Source organism: Sorex fumeus, unplaced genomic scaffold (assembly GCF_029834395.1).
Source record: "Sorex fumeus unplaced genomic scaffold, SorFum_2.1 ptg000048l, whole genome shotgun sequence".
Lineage (NCBI taxonomy): Eukaryota > Metazoa > Chordata > Mammalia > Eulipotyphla > Soricidae > Sorex > Sorex fumeus.
In genome coordinates, this window is record NW_026606105.1 from 13,202,044 (window position 1) to 13,223,516 (window position 21,473).

At 44.3% G+C, this 21,473-nt stretch overlaps 1 protein-coding gene across 1 annotated transcript in view; it reads right to left on the reverse strand.

The window, feature by feature from the left end:
• EXOC4 (exocyst complex component 4) overlaps positions 1–21,473 on the reverse strand; it is an 850,139-nt gene that overhangs the window by 60,935 nt on the left and 767,731 nt on the right. Inside the window, exon 15 of the mRNA XM_056124006.1 lies at positions 8,782–8,923. Within this exon, the coding sequence (XP_055979981.1) occupies positions 8,782–8,923 (142 nt within the window). The remainder of the gene's footprint in view (positions 1–8,781; positions 8,924–21,473) is intronic.

Genomic DNA, 21,473 nt, shown 5'->3' on the forward strand with positions numbered 1-21,473 from the left:
GAGCTAAAAGTAACCCCTGTGCTTCGCTTGGTGTGACTCAAAAAGAAAAAAAAAAGGAAAAAAAGAATGGGATCATGAAGGATTGGGGCTTTCAGGCTGGCCTTCTTGCATTCTGCCTAAAGCATCGGAGATTCATCCACAACAACCAATCACAACCATCCTGTTATTCGTTGATTGCCTCCAGCAGGCCCCAGTAACGTCTCCTTCATCCTAGCCCTGAGACTTTTAAAAAAAGTGCCATATTCAAGGCTATTTCAGAGTTAAGAGAATGAGACCCTTCATTGTTACTGGTATTTGGCATATTGGGTACGCCACGGGGAGTTTGCCAGACTCTGCCGTGTGGGCAGGTTACATTCAGTAGTAGATTCATCCACATTGGGGTTTATTCCTTGTTCATGCTGAGCAGACACTGAAGCAACACAACGAAAACACTCACCATGGACATCTAGGTTGCTTCCAGCTTGGGGTGATCAATTTATTAAGCTGCTTCATGTACCAGTTTCTACCTAAATATAAACTTTCATAGCTCTTTGTTGAATACCTAGAAGACGGACTGGTAGATTCCGTGGGAAGTGGACATTTAATAAGAAGCTGTTGAACTGTTTCCCACAGGACAGGTACCCCTAAGCCCTGCTGTGTTTGCTCTCTCTTAGAGTTCCAGCTTCTCCTCGGTCTCACTGAATATAGTGTCATCAGTTTACAGATATTTTCAGTTTCAATGAGATTATTGACACAAAGTTCTAAGAACATATAAGGTATAAGTAATGACAATTTGATATGTGTAGAGAGAATGAGGATTCCCCCACCTAATTAATGCACACGTTCATCTTATGCTTTGTGTCTGAGGACACCGATGTTCTAATCTTTTTAGCAACATTTAGGGACATGACACTGATATCAGCTAAAGTCACCGACTTTAGCCCTCGCTCCTTATTGATTTCAGAGCTGAAGTGTGAACTCTCTTAACCGCCTCTTTCTATCCCCTTCCCTATTTTTCTATCATTGGAAAGTTTCCGTGAACCGTCTGAAACAGAAGCCACCTAGAAGTGGTACCGCATCTATGTCTGGATTCCTTCCCGTAAGGATGAGAGCCTACTTGTTATCAGTTTTAACAGAAAGTTCAGTCTTTCTGAGATAGACAGTAGCACCTCACTATGGTTCCCATTCGTACTTCTCGTTGACTAGGGATAAGCATATCTTCATGCACTGATTTGCCACCCATGTATCTTTGGATTTGTAACAGCGAACAGATGCCATTTGGGCTACACTAGGACGCGACAGCGAACAGATGCCATTGGGCTACACTAGGACGCGACAGGGACAAATGGAGACGTTAATGGCGCCCGCTTGAGCAAATCGACGACTAACGGGAAGTTAAGTGATTAAGTGATTAAGTGTATCTTTGGATTCACAAATTTTGCCCACTTAAAAAATGGATCATTAACTTTCTTCTTACTAATAAACAGTTCCTCATATAGTATGAAAATATTTCCTTTTTACATACAAATCTGAAGTATTTTCTCCTAGATTTTGGCTTATTTTTCTACGTTAATAATATCTTCCTGGGAATGTTCTTTGTTTTGATAGAATTGAATATATATATCCGGTCTAAATATTTTTGGAGTCTTATTTCAGAAGTATTGCCTAAACAAAGTCACAGAGATATTGATCTTTTTCTGTTTTGTTCTAAATTTTTTGTAGGTTTTGGTTTTACATGTATTTCTTTGTTTCCTAGGAACAGGAGCTTTCTTGTGGTTTGGTGCATGGGGAACCCCAGAGCAGGGATCAAGCCAGTGTCTTCCTGCATACAAAGCACGTGTTCCAGCCCGTAAAGTCCTTTCCCTACCCAGGAATGTGACAGAGTATTGGAATATTTTCATGCAAAGGGAATGTAAGTATCTTGACTATCATTCACTTCCATGACGGGTGATTATCTTAATAGCTGTTAATCAGTTAATGATTAATTTCACCAGTGAAACTCATTGTCACATCTCTGGGCTAATTACCAAAGCCTATAGTTGTTATGAAGATACCAACAGCTAGACTGGGCCTATTCCCCTCTGGATTGTGACCTTTTATGATTTAAAGAAATGAAATAAAGATGTAGGAAGAGATAAAAGTTGATTAGCCCTGAGTGAGACTCATGGCTAGGAAACGAATGGCTTCTGTGCTTGATACTTAAAACTAAGTAGCTCTTAGTGGAAAATAAAATCGAGCCCTTACTACTAAGGTCCTGTTTTCCACAATAAGCTATAGACTTATGGGCTGGAGCAATAGCACAGCAGGTAGGGCATTTGCCTTGCACCTGGGTTTGATTCCTCTGTCCCTCTCGGAGAGCCCGGCAAGCTACCGAGAGTATCCCGCCCGCATAGCAGAGCCTGGCAAGATCCCTGTGGCATATTTGATATGCCAAAAACAGTAACAACAAGTCTCACAATGGAGACGTTACTGGGCCCGCTCAAGCTAATCGATGAACAATGGGAGGACAGTGCTATAGTGCTAAGCTATAGACACCCCACCCTCAGACTTTGAGATGACCATGGATACAGGTTTGAGGGTGTGAGAGAAGGTCATTGCTTAGGAATGATACGTGGTTCCTTTTTACTACACACAGATCTGATGTCAGAGGCATGGGAGGGTTGGGGGAGGTGGGTAGAGGAAGGGCATCTTAGACTCTGGATGCCATATAATAATTCTGGTCTTAGAGAAGCCATGGAAGCCTTCAGATAGTTTCAAGGGGTGAAATACTATAGCCAGTTAAGATCTTAGGCAAGATCCTCACTTGGGGACAGTGTGGAAGGTGGACTGATGGTGGAGCCTGGAAGCAACCAGAAGTAGAGAGACTAGTTAGGAAATGGTTATGAGCAGCAGGAGGTAAGAGCTTACAAGAGCCTAAAGAGATGGTACTGAGGAGAGACAAACACTGGAGGTACTTTAATCTCTTTGTCCAAAGACTTCAAGATGTAAAAGAAATTATAAAGTCACTGGGAAATATCCAATCTGAATTAAGTTACATTTTGCCCCTCCCTCCTCCATCCCCTGCTTTTAATTCTGTCCTACGGTTGTTGTCCTTCATATGATTTTGGTGAAAATGTTGCTGATGACCCAGGTAGGATGTTTGATTTTCAGAACGTGCACATCTTGGTCCAAACTGTGACAGGCAGCTGCTTCGGAATCCGCTGATGGTGAGAGAAATCCCCTGACAGAGATGGTGTTTCTAACAACTTAGCCCAAATGCAACTAAATGTTCTCCCCAAGTTCAGAGTCGCACCATGTTGCTCCTCTTTTGGTGTGACCTTATTATTTGAACTGTGGAAAGCTACTTGATGGATAAATGGGACCTATAATGGCACAGGTGAAATGACATCTAATCAGTTAATCGCCCCATTCTCTGTGGGCGGACCCTTGAATTCCGAACCTACAGCATTTGGGACACTTAAGAGTTTGAACTCTGCCAATGGCCAAGAATAAAAGGGGCCTAGGGATATAAAATGGTTGGGGAAAACAGGGCAAGTCTGGAGCATCAGAAGTTGCCTGGACTTCCAGAAATCATTTTCTATCAAGCTCTTCCTCATTGCCTTTTGGATCTATTCTGTCTGGAGCCTCTTACTAGAGAGGTTTCTTGGGCAGAAAAGTCAGAGACAGTGTCTACATAGCCACAGCCTCACCCCAGTTCCTAGACAACATGCTCCAGTGCTAGTTGTCTTTTACAGCAGGATGTGGACGAAGCAAATGTCAGCCACTGACAATGATGATGACAATGATGGTGAGAACCATCTGAATCGAATGCTCTGGGCATCATCGCTTAGATACAGGAAGTGGACAAATGAATGAAAATAGAAGCTCCAAATTGATGCTTTTTTTTGGAGGATCAACAGGTTTTGTTTGGTGAAGTAGCCCCTACCTGGCCTTGACTTCAAGCCAGCTAATCCTTATGAATCAACCAAGTGTTTACTGAGCCAAATAAATATTTTGGTGCAGCAGGATCTGGGGTGAATGTTGAACAAGGCACCCCAATTCCTGAGTTTGGGGAGCTTAAAAATCTCCTCCAGGGTCTTGACTGCAGGGACATAGAGAGTGGCCTCTGTTCCATGAGGCACACCGTCCTATAGGAGAGGGGTGTGCTGGTAGCTCCTCTTGTCTCTCCACACAAATCTCATGTCAAGAGGCCTGAGGTGGTCCAGGGGAGGCTCATTCGCTTGACAAACAAGCACATTAAGAGCTTTTGTCCTGGGACAAGGTATCATACAGGCAGCCTTTTGATGTAGGCAGGATAGGGAAGGCCCTCTCCCAAGGCAATGTCAGAAGCCAACCTTGCAGAAAATAGGAAAAACAGGAACTAAGATCTGGTAAGACCCTCACCTATCTATAGCAACAGACCCAGAAAAGTTCCTGCAGAAACAAAGGTCAAGGAAAGGAATTTCAAAGAAGACATCACCACTCCTAACCCCCTTAGTAACCTCCATAGCAACAGACTTTGACCTAGATAGAAGCCCCACATGGGGGCAGGTTGGACAAACCCTATAAATACTTGGAACAAAGGAAGGGTGCATAAATACTGCCTGAGCGCTTGGATTACTTGCTCCCACATGGCCGAGCACATGTGTCGCCCAAGCACACGTGTTGCACAAGCACATGTGTCACCTGCATCTCCTTTCTTGAGATGTGTCCTTTCATGCTTTCATGTCTAATGCTGGGATGTGTGTAGGGGCTCTCTCCGCCCTTAGAGAAGTCTGGGTTCTTTCCTGAGCACGATACTCTCCACTGTCTCCGACTTTCTCTTCCTCCTTCCCTTCAAAACCTCCAAATAAAATCTGTTTTACTTCACTGCTTGTCTACTCCTGAAATTCTTTTCTGTGAGGCGAGAGAAGAACCTAGTGACCCTGGGTCCCGCGTGGCAGAGGCAGATCGGGAGAAGGTGACTGTCTTTCTCCTCCCGACTTCACATGAGCCACCCATGGGGCTCACCGACATAATTTTGAACCAGTTATGAGGGTACTTCCTCCTTTACATATCCTGTACTTCAAAGAGACAAAGACAAAATGGAGCCCACGCATAAAAGAGCAGCCTGCATACGGAAACCAAGTCACAGGTGATGGGGAGGAAATGCAATGAAAAAAAAAAATATATATATATATATATATATATTTAATGCTTTTGGTCCGTCATCTATCAGTAAATGTCTCAGGTCTGACAGTAATGTGCCTGGGACTGTAGAATTCGGTCTTTTCCTGTTATTCATTGTTAAAGCGAGCTTTTCCTATTTTTAAAGTCATGTTGAAAGAGCTATAGAAACGGTGTTGCAACACGGAACGGTTACTTGTAAAGTTAATAAATAATGACTAAAACATGTTCAGCGTTATTAAGAATAGTACTGCCAAGATGTGCAAGAATATAAAGGGCAGAACAGAGGTGAGGATTGAAAAGATCTTACTCAAACGTGTTGGAAATATGCTGCCTGGAATTAGGTGCACTCCAAGCGGACGAAGCAGAATGAGGAACACATTGTGCAGTCACACAATCAATAGCAGAAATTCCGGGAGCTGTGATCGTAATTAATTTGCTGTTTCCTTGTTTCTCTGTGCAACCCATGTAACAGAAGCATCGGAAGGACACTGGGTGGGGTTATTCCCCCTCCCCGCTACTTCTACTTCTGTCTACTGCAATTGTCTATTCATAGAAAACACTTGATTTATTCTGCTGTCAGCTTATAAATAAATAGAAAACAAATCTAAAAATTATCACAACATAGCATCAGAAAGCCTAGAGGAAGAGTCTTGATTTCTGGACTGCCGAATGCAAGAAATAGGGGGGAAAAATAATGCCAAGTACAATAGAACCAACTCTGCAATGCTCTATCCCTTATTCCACTCCAGATGCCCCTAAACAATAAAGAAGCAACTCACTGGACTAGATAATGAAGAATGAAAAAAGAAAGTGGTGCCTGAAAGAAGCAACTTCAACAAATCCATTAGCAATTAAGCTTTGCCTGGGCATACCAACTTCAAGTGAAGTCTAAATGAATGAACGAAGCTCCTGTTTATATTTTTAAAACCTACATCCAGTGACCATCACAAATGGAAAGAATCAACGTTAACTATCTTCCCTAATAATACAGAAAAAAAGTGTGATATTATTTGCTTTCAGATCCTAACACTTCTGATTCCAGATTTCAAGAGGATACACTGTCTACTTGACATTTCAAATGAAATGTCTCCAAACTAGAATTCTTGCTTCCTATCCCTCCTTCAACCTTCATCCTCCCTCACTCAGTCTTTCAGCCAATGGTCCCAATCCACACAGATGCTCTGGTCCCAGAGTTGGTGGTTCTCCTGGAGTCTGTCTTTTCTCTCTCTCTCACACTACTGCCTGTCCCTGTGCTCAATCTAATCTCTCAACAAACATGAGTTCGACCTTCAGAATTTCCAATGCCTTCCCTTCAGCCCATCTCTCGTGCTCATAACTGGTCTCAGCTAGTTTATTCTGCTTCCATCCATATTTTCCCCTAGAACTCCTTTTCCATAAAAATATAAGAGATCTCCCATGAATAAATGAATGAATGAATGTATGCTTTTCCTCTGCAAAAGACCCATTGTATGGCTTCTTTCATGCTTAGGATAAAATCTGAACTTGGTATGTTGAAGCCTATCATGTTTCTAGGTTGGAAGCCTGATGTTGGGGCTCTAGCCCGCCCTTCTCCTATCCTTTTGCACCCTTCCTCTGGCTCACCAGGCCACCATTCCATTGTATGCTCTCTGTGCCTCACAACTGTGAGCCCTGGTGTTATCGCTGGACATTCTGAAAGCTGCAAAAACTCTTTCCCGTTATATGCTTGTTCAGATACCTACTTCTTGTTACTTTAACTGAGCACCTCATCTGAAAAAGCAAATAAAAACCCTTAGTTCACCTTCTTTGTGCTGGAGCGATTGCACAGTGGTAGGGCGCTTGCCTTGCACAAAGCTGACCGGGGCCAACCCAGGTTTGATTCCTCTCAGAGAGCCCAGCAAGCTACGAAGAGTATCTCGACTGCATGGCAAAGCCTGGCAAGCTATCTGTGACGTATTCATATGCCAAATACAGTAACAAGTCTCACAATGGAGACATTTCTGGGCCCGCTCGAGCAAATCAATGAACAATGGGAGGACAGTGCTACAGTCCACCTTCTTATCATTTCAACCCTCTCTCTGCTCTGTCCAGTATGATGGCACTAGTCACATGGGGCCTGAAATTTGACAAATTCTAGTGCAGTATATGTATAAAATATGCAACAGGGCTCAATGGTTTAGTATAAAAATGTGAAATGTATCAATCACTTTATGTCAATTGCACACTGAAATGACAATACTCCAGGCAAGGTAGGTTAGATAAAATATACTGGTGTTTTAATTTACCTTTGTTCTTCTACTTTTCCAAACTGTGACTATTTGAGAATTTAAATGATCTATATCACTTGCATTTACAGCTCACCTCATATTTCCATTAGGTAGCACCGCTTGATTCCATTATACTATTTGATTTTCTTCGTTGCATTGATCTGAAATGATCTTTCCTGTTTACTCATTGGCTGCTCTTACCCTGCCCCTCATCAGAATGTTATTTCATAAGAACAGGGAATTTGAATGATTTTTTTATTGCTGTGACCCAATTCTCAGAACACCGCCTGGCATTAAGAAGGCATTCAATAAATATTGAGTGAATGAATGAATGAATGAATGGCTGAAGACTTCCTGGCCTATTATGCTTTCCATTAGCATAAGTGTGATAAGAGAGGCCACCAAAGCTAATGAGAATATTCTACACAGCAGGGGAAGGGATTAGAGTCCAAGAATCTGGTATCTTTGAAGCAATTTTCTTGAATTATTATTTGACTTAATCTCTTCAACTGCTTTTAAGTTCTTGAAGGAAGGGATCACGGTTCTTACATCTGCCTATTTCCTGCTACATTAGCAGATGATCTTAGTAAATACATCAATGGGCATAAAGTCACTATCATTACAAAACTACCACATTTTGAACACTTAATGTGTAATAGGTGACCTTTATTATTATTTCATTTATAAAATTGATGTTAGGAATTATTAGTAAAGCTAATGAACTGGTGTTAGATCAACCAGCAGCTGGCACCTCCATTCAAATTCTGTTTATTTGGATGTAATGCGAATTCTGAATTGTTGCCTTCACAACTGAGCAACTGCTGAAAACACTAAGAGAGAAGAAAGGACACTAAAAAAAACAAAAAGAACACTTTCAGCGTGAAATGAAAGAAAGCATCTCGAAGAACAAGGGTCTGGGGATGCGGCTCAGTGGTACTGCATGCATCTGGCAGGCCTGAAGCTGTGGATCCAATTCCCAGCACCACTCCAGGTTGAATGTGATCCCTGCATCACTGCTATTAGAGACCCCCAGGGCCACCGTGGAGTGCATGATCTCTAACCCACTGCAGCACAGTGCATGACCATTGCTAACATGGGTGTGGCCCTGGCAAACATGGCAATGGTGTCTGACTTCCCAAGAGGTCGGCAACCAAAGTGTGTATGAGCACCATGACTCAAATACGACAGTACTGTCAGCCAGCATGCAAGCATGTCAGCTGCACGCAAGCATGGCAGCATGCTATCCAGTGGGGGAGACCCTTGGTCACTGTTATGCCAACAGTCACCAAGAGAGGGTAGGGGGATGGGGAACAAAACAAAACAACAGTGCCACTCCCCAGAAAGTAACAATTGACTTGTGAACTGCGGCACATTCAAACCAATGTGTCTTTGGCCACACACATCCTACCTGACTTCCAGATGCAGGACCAGCAGGCAGCGGTCAGCCATCTCCTGAAAAGATCTGGCCAGTTCACTCAGCGTCTGCAGGATCTGCTCTGACACTGGAGGGAGGTCCATGCTCATGTGGCCTTCCTGAGCAGGAGACAGCGCTGCAGAGAGGGGAAGAACAAGATACCCGTCAGTTCATCAGATGCCCCAGTTTAGCTGTTCTAAACTGACCAACTGTGTTGTTTTGACCACGTGGGCCAATGTTAGTGTTGCTGGCATCAGACATTCAAGATACGAGAGGCTGCTTCTGTAGTCAACTAAAGATACGGATGCCCCAAATGGAATTGCAGAGTCAAATGTGACCTTAACGGTCATCTGGACCAACTGCAGCCTGTGGCTTCTGTGGATCTCCAAGGGATGCTCAGTGCCCAGCTGCACCTCATCAACATGTTTTTTGTTTTTAAAGATTTCCTGAAAGATTTGATTTGTCTTAACTTACACAACCAGCTCTGCAAACATTTTCACATGTATCAATACTTCAAATATTGAGCCTATCTCTTTAGGTTTTCTTGAAGTCTTCCCTTTTCTTGTCTAAAAGCTCCAGCTCTTCTTAAAAATGTTGGATGAAATAAATTTTCTAGCTTTCCTTATTTGCCAATTAAAATAAAAAATCCAGTTGTCCTAAACGTACCTTCAAATTGGTTGTGTTAGACCTGATACAACCAATACTATGGAATGATCTGAGTTAACAAAGAGAATGAACTTCCTTGTTCTAGAGGCTATGGAATCCCTAAATCTTTTGGGGTTATATTTCACCTTAAGTCACACAGCACTGTCAGTCCACTGGAAGTCTAAAAAGGTCTTTTTGTAAAAATTGCTAAAGACACCTTCTCTATCCCCCAAGTAACAGAGAAAATATTTAGAGAGAAAAAGGACTTGGACATATTTTCTTCGGGAAAATACTAAACAGCAAAAAAGTGAATTACATGTGTTTGTGTCTAAATACCTGCTGTTCTGCCAGTTCTCTGGAACTCCTCAAAGGTCACAGAGTCATTTGGCAACGTCATTCAATTTTTTTTTTAGTTGTCTACAATTACAGGCTTTTGAGTCCTGCCCCTCACTACATTGTTTGGTTTGGTTTTGGGTTACATTCAACAGTGCTGAGGGCTTGCTTCTGGCTCTGCACTTGGGGGTTACTCCTGGCAGTGTCCAGTGGCTTATACGCTGGGGTCAGGGACTGAACGTGATTTGGCCTCAAGCAAGAAAAGGGCCTTAATCCTTGTATTAACTCTCTGACCCCTCCACTCCTACTATTAGTTAACCAAGAGGTAGTTACTTAAACTCTGGTTGCCTCAATTTCTTCTCTAAAATGGAGAGAGCAGTGCCTACGGCGTAATCTGGGGGACAACCAAATGGGTTAAACAACAGCACAGAACACTTGCTCTGCACTAATTTAATAAACTAAAAGCGATTATGATTCTTCAGCACATGGACTGGCTAGGTTAAGAACTGAAGCTTAATTATAGGCAGTCATGAGATATTAAAAAACAAAAATTCCAGACACCTGCGGATGACTCAGTGGCAAAAAGAATGAGGCCCTGAGCTTGGTCTCCAGAGCTGCCCACCTGCGCTGAGTGTAGCTGGTCCCCAGGGCTCTGCTCTTTGGGAGCCCGAGCACTACAGTCCAGTGCGTTAAACATTTTCTCGGTTACCTGGGCTGACAGGGCTGGAGCAATAGCACAGCGGGTAGGGTTTTTGCCTTGCACACAGCCTGACCCGGGTTCGATTCCTCCGCCCCTCCTCGGAGAGCATGGCAAGCTACTGAGAGTATTCCACCCACACAGCAGAGCCTGGCAAGCTCCCGTTGGCGTCAGTGCTACAGGACAGGACAGTGCTACAGTGCTACCTGGGGTGACTGAAGGCAGCTTTAGCAACTTTTACAAAAGGCCCTTTGTAGACTTTTCAGTTGAGTGATAACACTTCCTGAGATAAGGTGAAATGCAACCCCAGGAGGTCCAGGGCTTCCAGATAAGACTCCCATGTCCAGCCCTGTATGTGCGACATCCCGGGTGAAAGGATGGGCCATCCAGTGAGCACCCAGACCAACGTGTGACCCCCGCTCCATTCCCCGAGAGTAGCCCACGCACTTAGATATGCATCCCCGGGAAGCACCACAGTCAAATCTGAGAACCGTGGGTATCACAGCAGCAACAAGAAGGGCAAGGGAAAAGGCAGAATATAATTTCTTCCACCACCAAGCTCGGTTCTCACTTCTCTCTGATCTTTGCTTTTTGGCGGGTATGCTCTTCTCCAGACTCCAGAGCTTGCAAAAGCTCAGAGCTTCCTGGATTTAGGCACATGGGACTCGAGGAGGCATGTGGATCAGCTTGGCAGCGGGGTGGGGGTGGGGGGCAGAAGGAGAGGGGGAGGGCTGGGAATTGTCAACTGCCTGTAGCAGCAACAGTGGCTGGAGTTGGGGGTTTTCAGGGCTGCAGGGATGACTGGGCATCACCCAGAGAAGGTTCTGGAGAGACAGTTCAGACCTACAAAGCCAAGTCTTCCTCTGTGGAGCAAGGTTCCAAGAACATACCAAATGTCACAGCTAACACATAACACAAGAGGACTTTTGTTCCAGAGAGTGTCAGTTTATGGAGGAGGGTGATGGAGCAGTATAATGGGTAAAGCAGGTTCCAGCCTTGGTACTGCCCAAGATGCACATTGACTCGAGGATACGCCAGAGGGGCGTGTCTGTTTCCTCTTTGTGGGATCACTAAGGGCATCTGACTGCTTTCCTGATGCTTCCTTCGACAGTGAGAGCAAGTCTAAGGAACACAGCTCCGATAGGTCTACACAAGCCACTCAAGTTCCTTAGCTGTGAGGTAGGTGACCATAGCAGGATGATTCAGGGATCAGTAAAGAGACCAAAAAACTAACCTCGAGGAAATCAGATTCGGGTGGTCTAAGGCCCATCGCTATACTAATTTCCCAAAGTCTATCAAAGTCATTCTGAACAAATTCCACCAAGGGGGTGGGGGGGAAGAAATTCTGAAGTCTCCCCTTTTTTTTATATTGAAATATACTATTTAATTTTGTGTCATAACTGAGCACTGACAAATGATGCAAGTTTAAAAATATTTTTTTAAGAGCTAGGGATTTGGCTCAAAGTTGCAGCATGCATGGCAGGTGTGGTGCACAGCTCTGAGGCTGACCCCCCCACCCTCCTCCATCCTGTCCCAGCAGCCTGAAGGTGTGATCCTGGTGGCATTCCAACAAAGCCAGATGCCAGATCCCAAGCATGGACCCTCATCAAACACTTACCACCAGCTCGAGTATCAAGGGGGAGGGACTCCCACCCCTGGCAGCTTGTGCTATCTAGGCTCAGTCCCTATATCCTGCACACACACACACACACACACACACACACACACACACACACACACCACCCCTCCACCCCGCTGTATCCCAACCAATCCAAGCACAAGTTAGTGGCCAGATAAGCAGCCAAGGTAAAACTTGGAATGGATGAGGCAAACAGTATTTAGAGTAGCAGCACGTTGTACTTTTCATCGGAGACTGTAATCTATAGCAAAAACATAACATTTTAGTAAAGCAACATGAAAAAGGATGCCCAGAGAGGCCCTTAAAAAAGCTGGCTTGTGAATTACGTAGGGCTCGCTGAAATTTACCAAGTTTCCTTAACAAGAAGGAGCTGCCTGAGCAAAGAAATGCTGAGCAAGGCAAAGACAACATGGAATAATTAACTTGCTCTTAAATGTCAAGTGGAAACCTACAAAAAGGCAACATTGGATGGAATCTGCTGGGGAGGTGGTGGTGGAGACAGACGCTCTCTGGACTTGCACTCACACACACACACACACACACACACACACACACACACACTTGCACAGTCTGGACCATGATCTTGGGGCCACCTCTTCACATACACAGAACCTAGATGCACTGGGTTGTAGAAATTTAAGTAGCTGATCATTTCATTCACATATTTCCTTTCAGAGCTGGGGCCATAAAACAGTGGGCAGAGTACTTGCCCTGAACATGGCTCACCCGTGTTTGATTCCCAGTACCCCTTATGATGCCCTGGGCACACCAGTTGTGATCCCTGAGCACAGACCCCAAACAAAAAATCAAACTAAACACAAGAAACCAACATCTTAGCTTCCACCTTTAAAAAAAAAAGCTGGAGGGCATCCCTAGCAGTGGAAGGGGATTCCGAAGGATAATTTCTAGTGATACCTGGCTGGGCACATGTGGGCTTGAGAAGTGCTGGGGGCTATTAGGGTCATCCCAGTGGTGTGGGGGGACTGCCTGTGCTATTTCTGGCCAGCTTCAGACTACTGTTCGTGTAGGGCTTTTGCTTGTGTTCCACTCCTTTGAGCCATCTCCCCATCATCCTTTGAGTTCTGTCACTGTCACTGTCCTCCCGTTGTTCATCGATTTGCTTGAGCAGGCACCAGTAACATCTCCATTGCAAGACTTGTTGTTACTGTTTTTAGCATATCGAATACATCACAGGTAGCTTGCCAGGCTTTGCCGTGCAGGCTGAATACTCTCGGTAAAAATATTTTAAAATAACGGAGATGAACACTTCAGATCATTCATGATATCCGTGCTCTTCTTCCTTATTTTTTTTTTTGTATCACCATGAGATACAGTGACAAAGCTTTCCTGATCGAGTCTCAGTCATACAGTGATTGAACACCCTTCCTTCCACCGGTGTGCATTTTCCATCACCAATGTTCCCAGTATCCCTCCTGCTATCCCCACTCATCCCACCCTCTGCCTCTATGGCAGACACCTTCCTTCTTACTCTCCCTCTACTTTTGGGCATCATGATTTGCAATACAGATACTGAGAGGCCATCATGTTTGGTCCTTAGTCTACTTTCAGCATGCATCTCCCATCCCGAGTGAGGCCTCCAACCATAATTGACCTAGTGGTCCCTTCTCCTGAGAAGCTAGCCAACTTGGTGGCAGGAGAACTGTGACCATTGGCACTACGTTGATTGTCTACACAGAAAACTGAACTGTGATTTCTGGGGAAGACACTTCTGGTGAGGGTGGAACACACATATTCTAGGTTCTCCCTTACTCTTTCCACACTAGACTCTGGGAGCCACCATACCCACTCCACTTGTAGCTAGAGGTGACTGTGGGTCACTGCTTGGTCACTGTCCCCCTAAACAGTCTGCTGTGGGCACCACGTGGTCTAACCCTGGGCTGATGACCCACTCATCTTTGGTTATGGAAAGAAATGTACAGGTGGTTTCCCTAGATTTTCTTTTCCTGCATTTTTATCTCAAACTAGTCTCTAGTGCCACTGGTGAATCTTCGTCCAAGTGCTCCTCCATCTTGCTCAGCCACTTCCCCCAGCATGGACTGCCCTTCTCTGCCTCAAGCATTTTCTCCCAATATGTGTTGAGTCTTTGCTCTAGAACTTCTGATTCTTATGACATCAAAAGAATTGCTAACACCTGCCACGATCCTACCTTCGATGAACGATTTAATGTGCCACATCTGATTTCTGCCTTCACGCCTCTATTAATAATTATGATGATCAACCCCGATGACCAGTTCTACTGAGAAATTTCTATCTTAATCTTAGAAAAGATCTCTGCTACATTCACTTGAACTGACAACCTCGGTTTTGAAACTCTTCTCCTCGGTGTCTTGGGCATCGTCTTCTGTCAGAGATCCTTCTACTTCTCTGATATTTGTTTTGTAGTTTCCTTCTTGGTTATCTTCCTTTCACCCATCCATAAATGCTGGTATGGCCAGGGTTTTTTTTTTTTTCAAATTTCCTGACTGACCTCTCTAACCATTTCGCATGTTCTTTGAGCAAGCTCATCATTTTTTATGTATTTTAATATTATCTAGCAAATGATGGCTGTTAAATTTTATCTGCTCAACCATAAAGCCCAGAAGTAGAGAGAGAGTATGGGGAATATTGTCTGCCATGGAGGCAGGGGGAAGGTGGGAAAGCGGGGAGGTATACTGAGGATATTGGTGGTGGGGAATGTGCACTGGTGGAGGGATGGGTGTTTGATCATTGTGTGATTGTAACCCAAACATGAAAGCTTGTAACTATCTCATGGTGATTCAGTAAAATAAAAAAAAATATCTGCTCAACGATTTGTAGTTTCTCTTCACTATGTGCAGTCCATAGGCATCTCAAATGCCATGTGTTCAAAACTGAACTCCTGTCTCTTCAGCATCTGCTCTTTAACCAACATTCCTTTCCACCCATGGTCTATCAACTTAGGAGTCTGCTGCAACTGGAAGACAAATCTTGGCATCTCTCCTCTCTTCGCTCCCTTGAACAGTTTTACTTCTCAAGCATTTTGTTTACCTAATTTTCCCTTTTTCCACATCTCCTGCCAATGCCCGGGCTTGGTCTTCATCTCTTTCATGGACTACTTTAATAGTCTTCTAAGTGATATCTTAGCCTCATGTCTAATCCCCAAATTAATCCCGTCTTCCATCTATAATCAACTCAATATGAGCCAGAAGCATTTTTCTGAACCATAAAACTGACGACGTTAATTTACTGTAAAAATGACATCAGTGTTTCCTGTTGCTTATATAATAAATTTGTAGTTCCTTGCAAAGTCCTTCCATGGTGTTTGGTTGCTCTCTAGCACCAGAACTTATCTGGAACTCTCGCCCTCCTTTCTAATTTAACCCCCGCTGTACCCTGGTCCTTTGATTCACCACCCTCTTAAAGCAACTCCCCTAAACAAAGCTCGCTGTTCTGTGAGTCTACAACTCTCATGGTTCTTAATCCTCTTCAAAATCATTCATGTCCTCTTCAGACCCCCCAGTCATTTCTGATTTACCAGATAGACTTGCCAGCTCTCCAGGGCGATTTCCCACCTATATCAATTCTATTAGAGTACTCATCTTATTCCTCAATCACGATCTGTTTAGCAGATTGTATATATGCCAGGTCTATGTTGAATAATATCCACCCCCCACTTTCAAAGCTGGCAGAATAGCTGCAGGCACAACAAAAGCTTAATCAATGGGTTTTTTTTTTTTTTTTTAGTTTATGTTTGTTTCTGAACTACTTCCGCCTCAGCGCTGCTCGGGGGCTGCTCTTGGCAGTGCTTGGGGCGCCATGCACTGTGAGGTGCTGAGCGCAGGGTTCCTCATGCAAAGCCTGTGCTCCAGCCCTCTGCGTCACCTCCCAGTCCCTAAACAGTGCTTTGTAAAGTTAAGCTGAACACACCGGTTAACTGGCTGACAACACACTGCAAACTCAAATAATAACACGCTAATAAAGATGAAGAGAAAGAAAGAGTGATTTGCTTTCTTTTATTGGGGAAAGGAGGTCCACCTGGTGGTATTTGAGGTTTACTCCTGGCTCTGTGCTCAGGGATCACTTCTGACAGGGTTTGGTGACCATGTGTGGTATCTGAGGATCAAACCTGGGTTGGCTGCATGCAAAGGAAGGTTGTCTACTGTACTCTCTCTCTCTCTTTCTCTCTCTCTCTTTCTCTCTCTCTCTCTCTTTCTCTCTCTCTCTCTCTGGTTCACATCTTGCCTTTCTAGTCATGACTTTCTTCTTAGTTTCCTGAACCTAGCTTAAAGACAGAGGAAAGACAGGGAAGTAGCTGGTTTACTGGGCCATCCAGGAATCTTGGTAAAACAAGGTTTAAAGCAATTCTGGTCAGTTCCCACAGATCAAGCTTTTTCTCAATAAAAAGGGCTGGATTTAGAAGTCACTTAAATTTCTTCTTTTTTCTTTTTTAAATTTTATTGAATCACTGTGAGATAGTTACAAGCTTTCATGTTTAGGTTACAATCACACAATGATCCAACACCCATTCCTCCACCAGTGCACATTCCCCACCACCAGTGACCCTAGTATACCTCCCCTTTCCCACCCCCCCCCCCCCGCCTCCATGACAGACAATATTCCCCATACTCTCTCTCTACTTTTGGGCATTATGGTTTGCAATACAGACACTGAGAGGTTATCATGTTTGGTCCCTTACCTACTTTCAGCACACATCTCCCATCCTGACCGATTCTTCCAGTCATCATTTTCTTAGTGATCCCTTCTCTATTCCAGCTGCCTTCTCCCTTCTGCTCATGAGGCAGGCTTTCAGCTATGGAGCAGTCTTCCTGTCCATGTATCTACTATCCTTATGTGTCAGCCTCATGTTATGTTGTTTTATACTCCACAAATGAGTGCAGTCCTTCTGTGTCTGTCCCTCTCTTTATGACTCATTTCACTTAGCATGATACTCTCCGTGACTATACATTTATTAGCAAATTTCATGACTTCATTTTTCCTAACAGCTACATAGTACTCCATTGTGTAGATGTACCAAAGTTTCTTTAACCAGTCATCTGTTCTATGGCACTTGGGTTGTTTCCAGATTTTGGCTATTGTGAACAGTGCTGCAATGAACATATAGGTACAGATGTCATTTCTACTATGCTTTTTGCATCCTTGGGATATATACCCAGAAGAGGTACTGTGGGGTCATATGGAAGCTCAATTTCTAGTTTTTGAAGGACTGTCCATATGGTTTTCCAGAAAGGCTGGACTAGTGGGCATTCCCCCAACAGTGAAAGAGTGTTCCTTTTCCCCCACATTCACACCAGCACTGGCTGCTTTTGTTCTTTTGAATGTGTGACAGTCTCTGTGGTGTGAAATGATATCTCATTGTTGTTTTGATTTGCATTTCCCTGATGGCTAGCGATGTGGAGCAATTTTTCATGCGCCTTTTGGCCATTTGTGTTTCGTTTTTGAGGAAATTTCTGTTCACTTCTTCTCGCCATTTTTTGATGGGGTTGGGGGTTTTCTTTCTTGTACAATTCTACTAGTGTCTTTTATATCCTGGACACTAATCCCTTATCAGATGGGTATTAGGTAAATATTCTTTCTCTTTCTGTGGGCTCTTTCTGTATTTTGGTCACTATTTCTTTTTAAGTGCAGAAGCTTCTTAGTTTGAGAAGTCACTTAAATTTCATGAGTCCACCTTGCGGGGGTCGTGATTTGAGGCCCGTCTTTTCTACTGGCATATAATCTCTGGCATATCAAATCCCCAGCCTCTCCCAAGGAAAGGCAACATTAACTGTCATGGAGAAGCAATCAGCCCAGGGCATTAGGATGTCTCAAGTGGCGACACATCCTAATATTAAGCAGACTGAAATCTGTTTAGGTCTTAAAATTAGTCAAAATTGGACTCATTCAGACCCAGAAGAGCATCTGTTTTCAAGGATGCAGCTGCTCCACTTTCAATGGCAACTTACTGTGACTTCTTTAATTGATTCATAGGAGGCTGTCCCTGCGTGCCTGCAATATTCTCTCAAATTGTTGCAATGTTAGTGGAGACTGATATCAGCTGTCAAGAAAGTGATAAATTGAAAAGGGAAGGATGGTTATCACTGCAGGAAAAGAAAGGTTAACTCGGCAGATTCCAACTTGTTAGAAAGATGGAAAAAGACAATAAAAAATGATCCCATGAGATTTTCTTACTGGAAAACATTTTAAGAGCAAATTTTGGTGCAATCATTATTTCTGACCCCTCTTCCTACTCATACAAAGAAATGACAGACGTGCAAGATGCGCTCTGCTTGAACTTGGGACAAAGATCACTGAATTTCCAACTTGGAGTTTTCCGGTTTGGAGACTGAGCTAACGGCCTCTTGTTAAACCCTAGAGCCATGTGTTAGCAGGTTTTGTTAAAATAAATAAATGAAAGAAAGAAAGAAAGGAAGGAAGAAAAAATTTCCTAAGTCTTTTTATGTCCTAACCTGACTTAAAATTTAAAAAAAAATTTACTTTAAACATTCTCTCCCCACAAAAAGTAACAAAATAGGAGATTAACACCCAAGAATAGCCGAGATAAGTACCAGGGGGTTTACTCCAGGCCAGCCGCACACACTAGGAGAAAAGGAAGCTCAGCTAGAGAAGGGAGCACCAAATAAAGGGTGTTGGGAGGATCCGCCTAGGGTGGGAGATGCATGCTGAAAGTAGACTATAGACGGAACATTATTGCCATTCAATTCCTCTTCTGCAAACCACAGCACCGAAAAGGAGAGAGAGAACGAAAGGGAATGCCCTGCCACAGAGGCAGGGTGAAATGGAAGGGAGGGAGGATGGGAGGGATACTGGGATCAGTGGTGGTGGAGAATGGGCACTGGTGGAGGGATGGGTACTCGATCATTGTATAACTGAAACCCAAGCACAAAAATTTGTAAGTCTACAACTGTACCTTATGGTGTTTCACTAATAAAAATTTTTAAAAAAGCAAAAAACAAAAAACTAACTTCTCTCTTCTCACCCTTTCGTTGTTGATGTCGTGGTTATTACAGTGATGGGGAACACCACTGTAATAATATGCATCTGACTGAGTTGTTGGCGCATTGATGGTGCCATGGGGTCAAGCACTCAGCTAAAACTGCTCGTTGAAATCCACACCATTTCAGCTGTGGTGCCCACACATGTGCTCACGGGGGGTCACAAGTTCCTGGCTATGACCGTTGTGCGTCTCTTAGTTGCATTTCAGCACCTGGGTCACTCCCCTTGTTTGTGGTGCTTCCTTACACTGGCTGGATGCAGCTGGAAGTAACTGGGGCTTCCAGACCTCAGAGCAACCAGGCCCTAGCAGGAGAGTACCAGGACAACTCCTGGAGAATGTGGGACATTAGAAGTGTGAGCCCAGGAGCGTAGGCTTACAAGGAAGGCACCGGAAGTCACTGGGCGACTTTTCTCTATGGTTTCTGCAAGACACCTAGTGGTGCTAGGGAACCACGTGGTGCTGAGGACTGAACCCAAGGAGCTCGGGCCCCTTGAGCTATCTCTACCTCCCACCCCCATGACTGATATCTTAAAAAAAATAATAAAACAGCAATGCTGATTAGGTCTGTGGCAGTAAGAACTCATGTGGCTTACAGATTCAGCAGGGGCTTGGATGGCAGAGCCTGCTATATTCCTTCTCTTGAATGCCTGTGGAATACTATAGTTTGTCATGTGACTATGAAACCTATGCCAGGAAGCAACATACGGTGGGGTGACAGGGGATATGAAACAGGCGGTGTAGCAACAAAATAGGAAACTGTCTGGAAGTACCTTGACTTTGCCTCAGTTGGAACTGGAGGGGGTCATGTGAGACAAAATAAGTCAGAAGGAGAAAGACAAATACTGGATGATCTCACTCCAGTGAGATATAACGAAACAAAGCAAGGGGATTGACAATATCCTGTGAAATGAAAACAACCGCTTTGACTCTCACTGTAGAGCAGAGGTTACTGAGGGGGGGGGGAGTCATAAAGGGCGAGAGGGGTCCAGTGGGCTATAGTGGGGGCATATGCTTTAATGGTGGGTGTGATGTGGCTACAGAATACTCCTGACACTTAGAAACTTTTAGCCTCTTAGAAGCCAAAACTACACCAATTAAGGGGGGTGGGGGGAGAAAGGCCAACAATGTCTGAGAAGTACATGGATTGAGTCCAGATCCCTGGGGTCCCACATGTGCACAAGCCCAGCAGTTCTGTTGTTTGCACCTGGTGGCTCTGTTGTCTCTGATCCCTGGCACCATGGGGGGTTTCCAGTCACACCATAGCCCTTGTGTGTGCAAGCACCACTAGAAGCAGTGGGACCCCTGATGAGCACCATAATGAAAAAGATGTAGGAGCCGCAAGGTTGCAGGTGTGAGTTCTGGGGAGCAAGCAAGTGAGCACCGTCATGACTGACCTCCCTCCCCGTCCATTACGACTTCCCTGAAAAGACTGAAACCCCTGCTTGTGTGCTTCAAGGACGAGTACAACCCTCCAGAAATGCACTGAGATGAAAGAAACGCGAACTGCAAGGCCACGAGAGCTGATGCTTGGCCCAGGGTGTGAGTTAGACAGCATGGGCAGCACCAGAGCATGTGGGTCTCAGCAATGCAGGCAGGACTTCAGAGCCCACGAGACACAAGGGTTCGTCCCCTCCTGGCCTCCGCAGGCACTCAACCCACAGACAGCACTGTCACATCTCCCACACTCACACACTCGAGTGCCAGCTACCTCCATCCTCAGCCTTGCTCATTTTCGCTCTTTCCCCGCCACTAGTTCTACATTTCACTGGTTCCCTTGGGTGAGCTGCAAACCTCTAAAAGCTAACCCTCCCCTCTGTCCCAGAGCTTTGTTACACAGCAGGCACTTAATATGTGTTTGCGAAATAAATTATTTATCTCTGCGTAAAACCAACTGGCTTCTGGAATGGATAGGGGACATTAACATGCCAAAGTATCTGCTACCTCATTTGCATTGGATCTGAATGTTCTTAGGCTAGAGATGTCCTTTTCTCCTTATCGGAGTCAATTAGCCAAATTAAAATTGCATGGCGACTCTTTCTGATGACTCTCTATCCTGAGATACATTTTTTCAACACCTAGGCGTTCTTTGTCAATAGCCCCAGCTTGGTTAAATTTGCTGTTTCCCACCTTCCAAACAATGTCTAACCTTGACTTAAGAACTCTGTCCTGTTTCCATAGAAGGATGGGCCTTATCTAAGAAGTGTGTTATGTAGGCTTTCTTTGCTTTTTATTTTGGAAACCACAGCTCTTCTCTGCCCAAATCACAACTGCTGCTTTATTCAGTCCAGAACTCCTGAGGCACTCAGGGTTAGAAGTAGCCAAGTCAATTGATTTTGGAAACCCAGTGCTGACACAAATGGTTCCTTGCCCTATAGGAT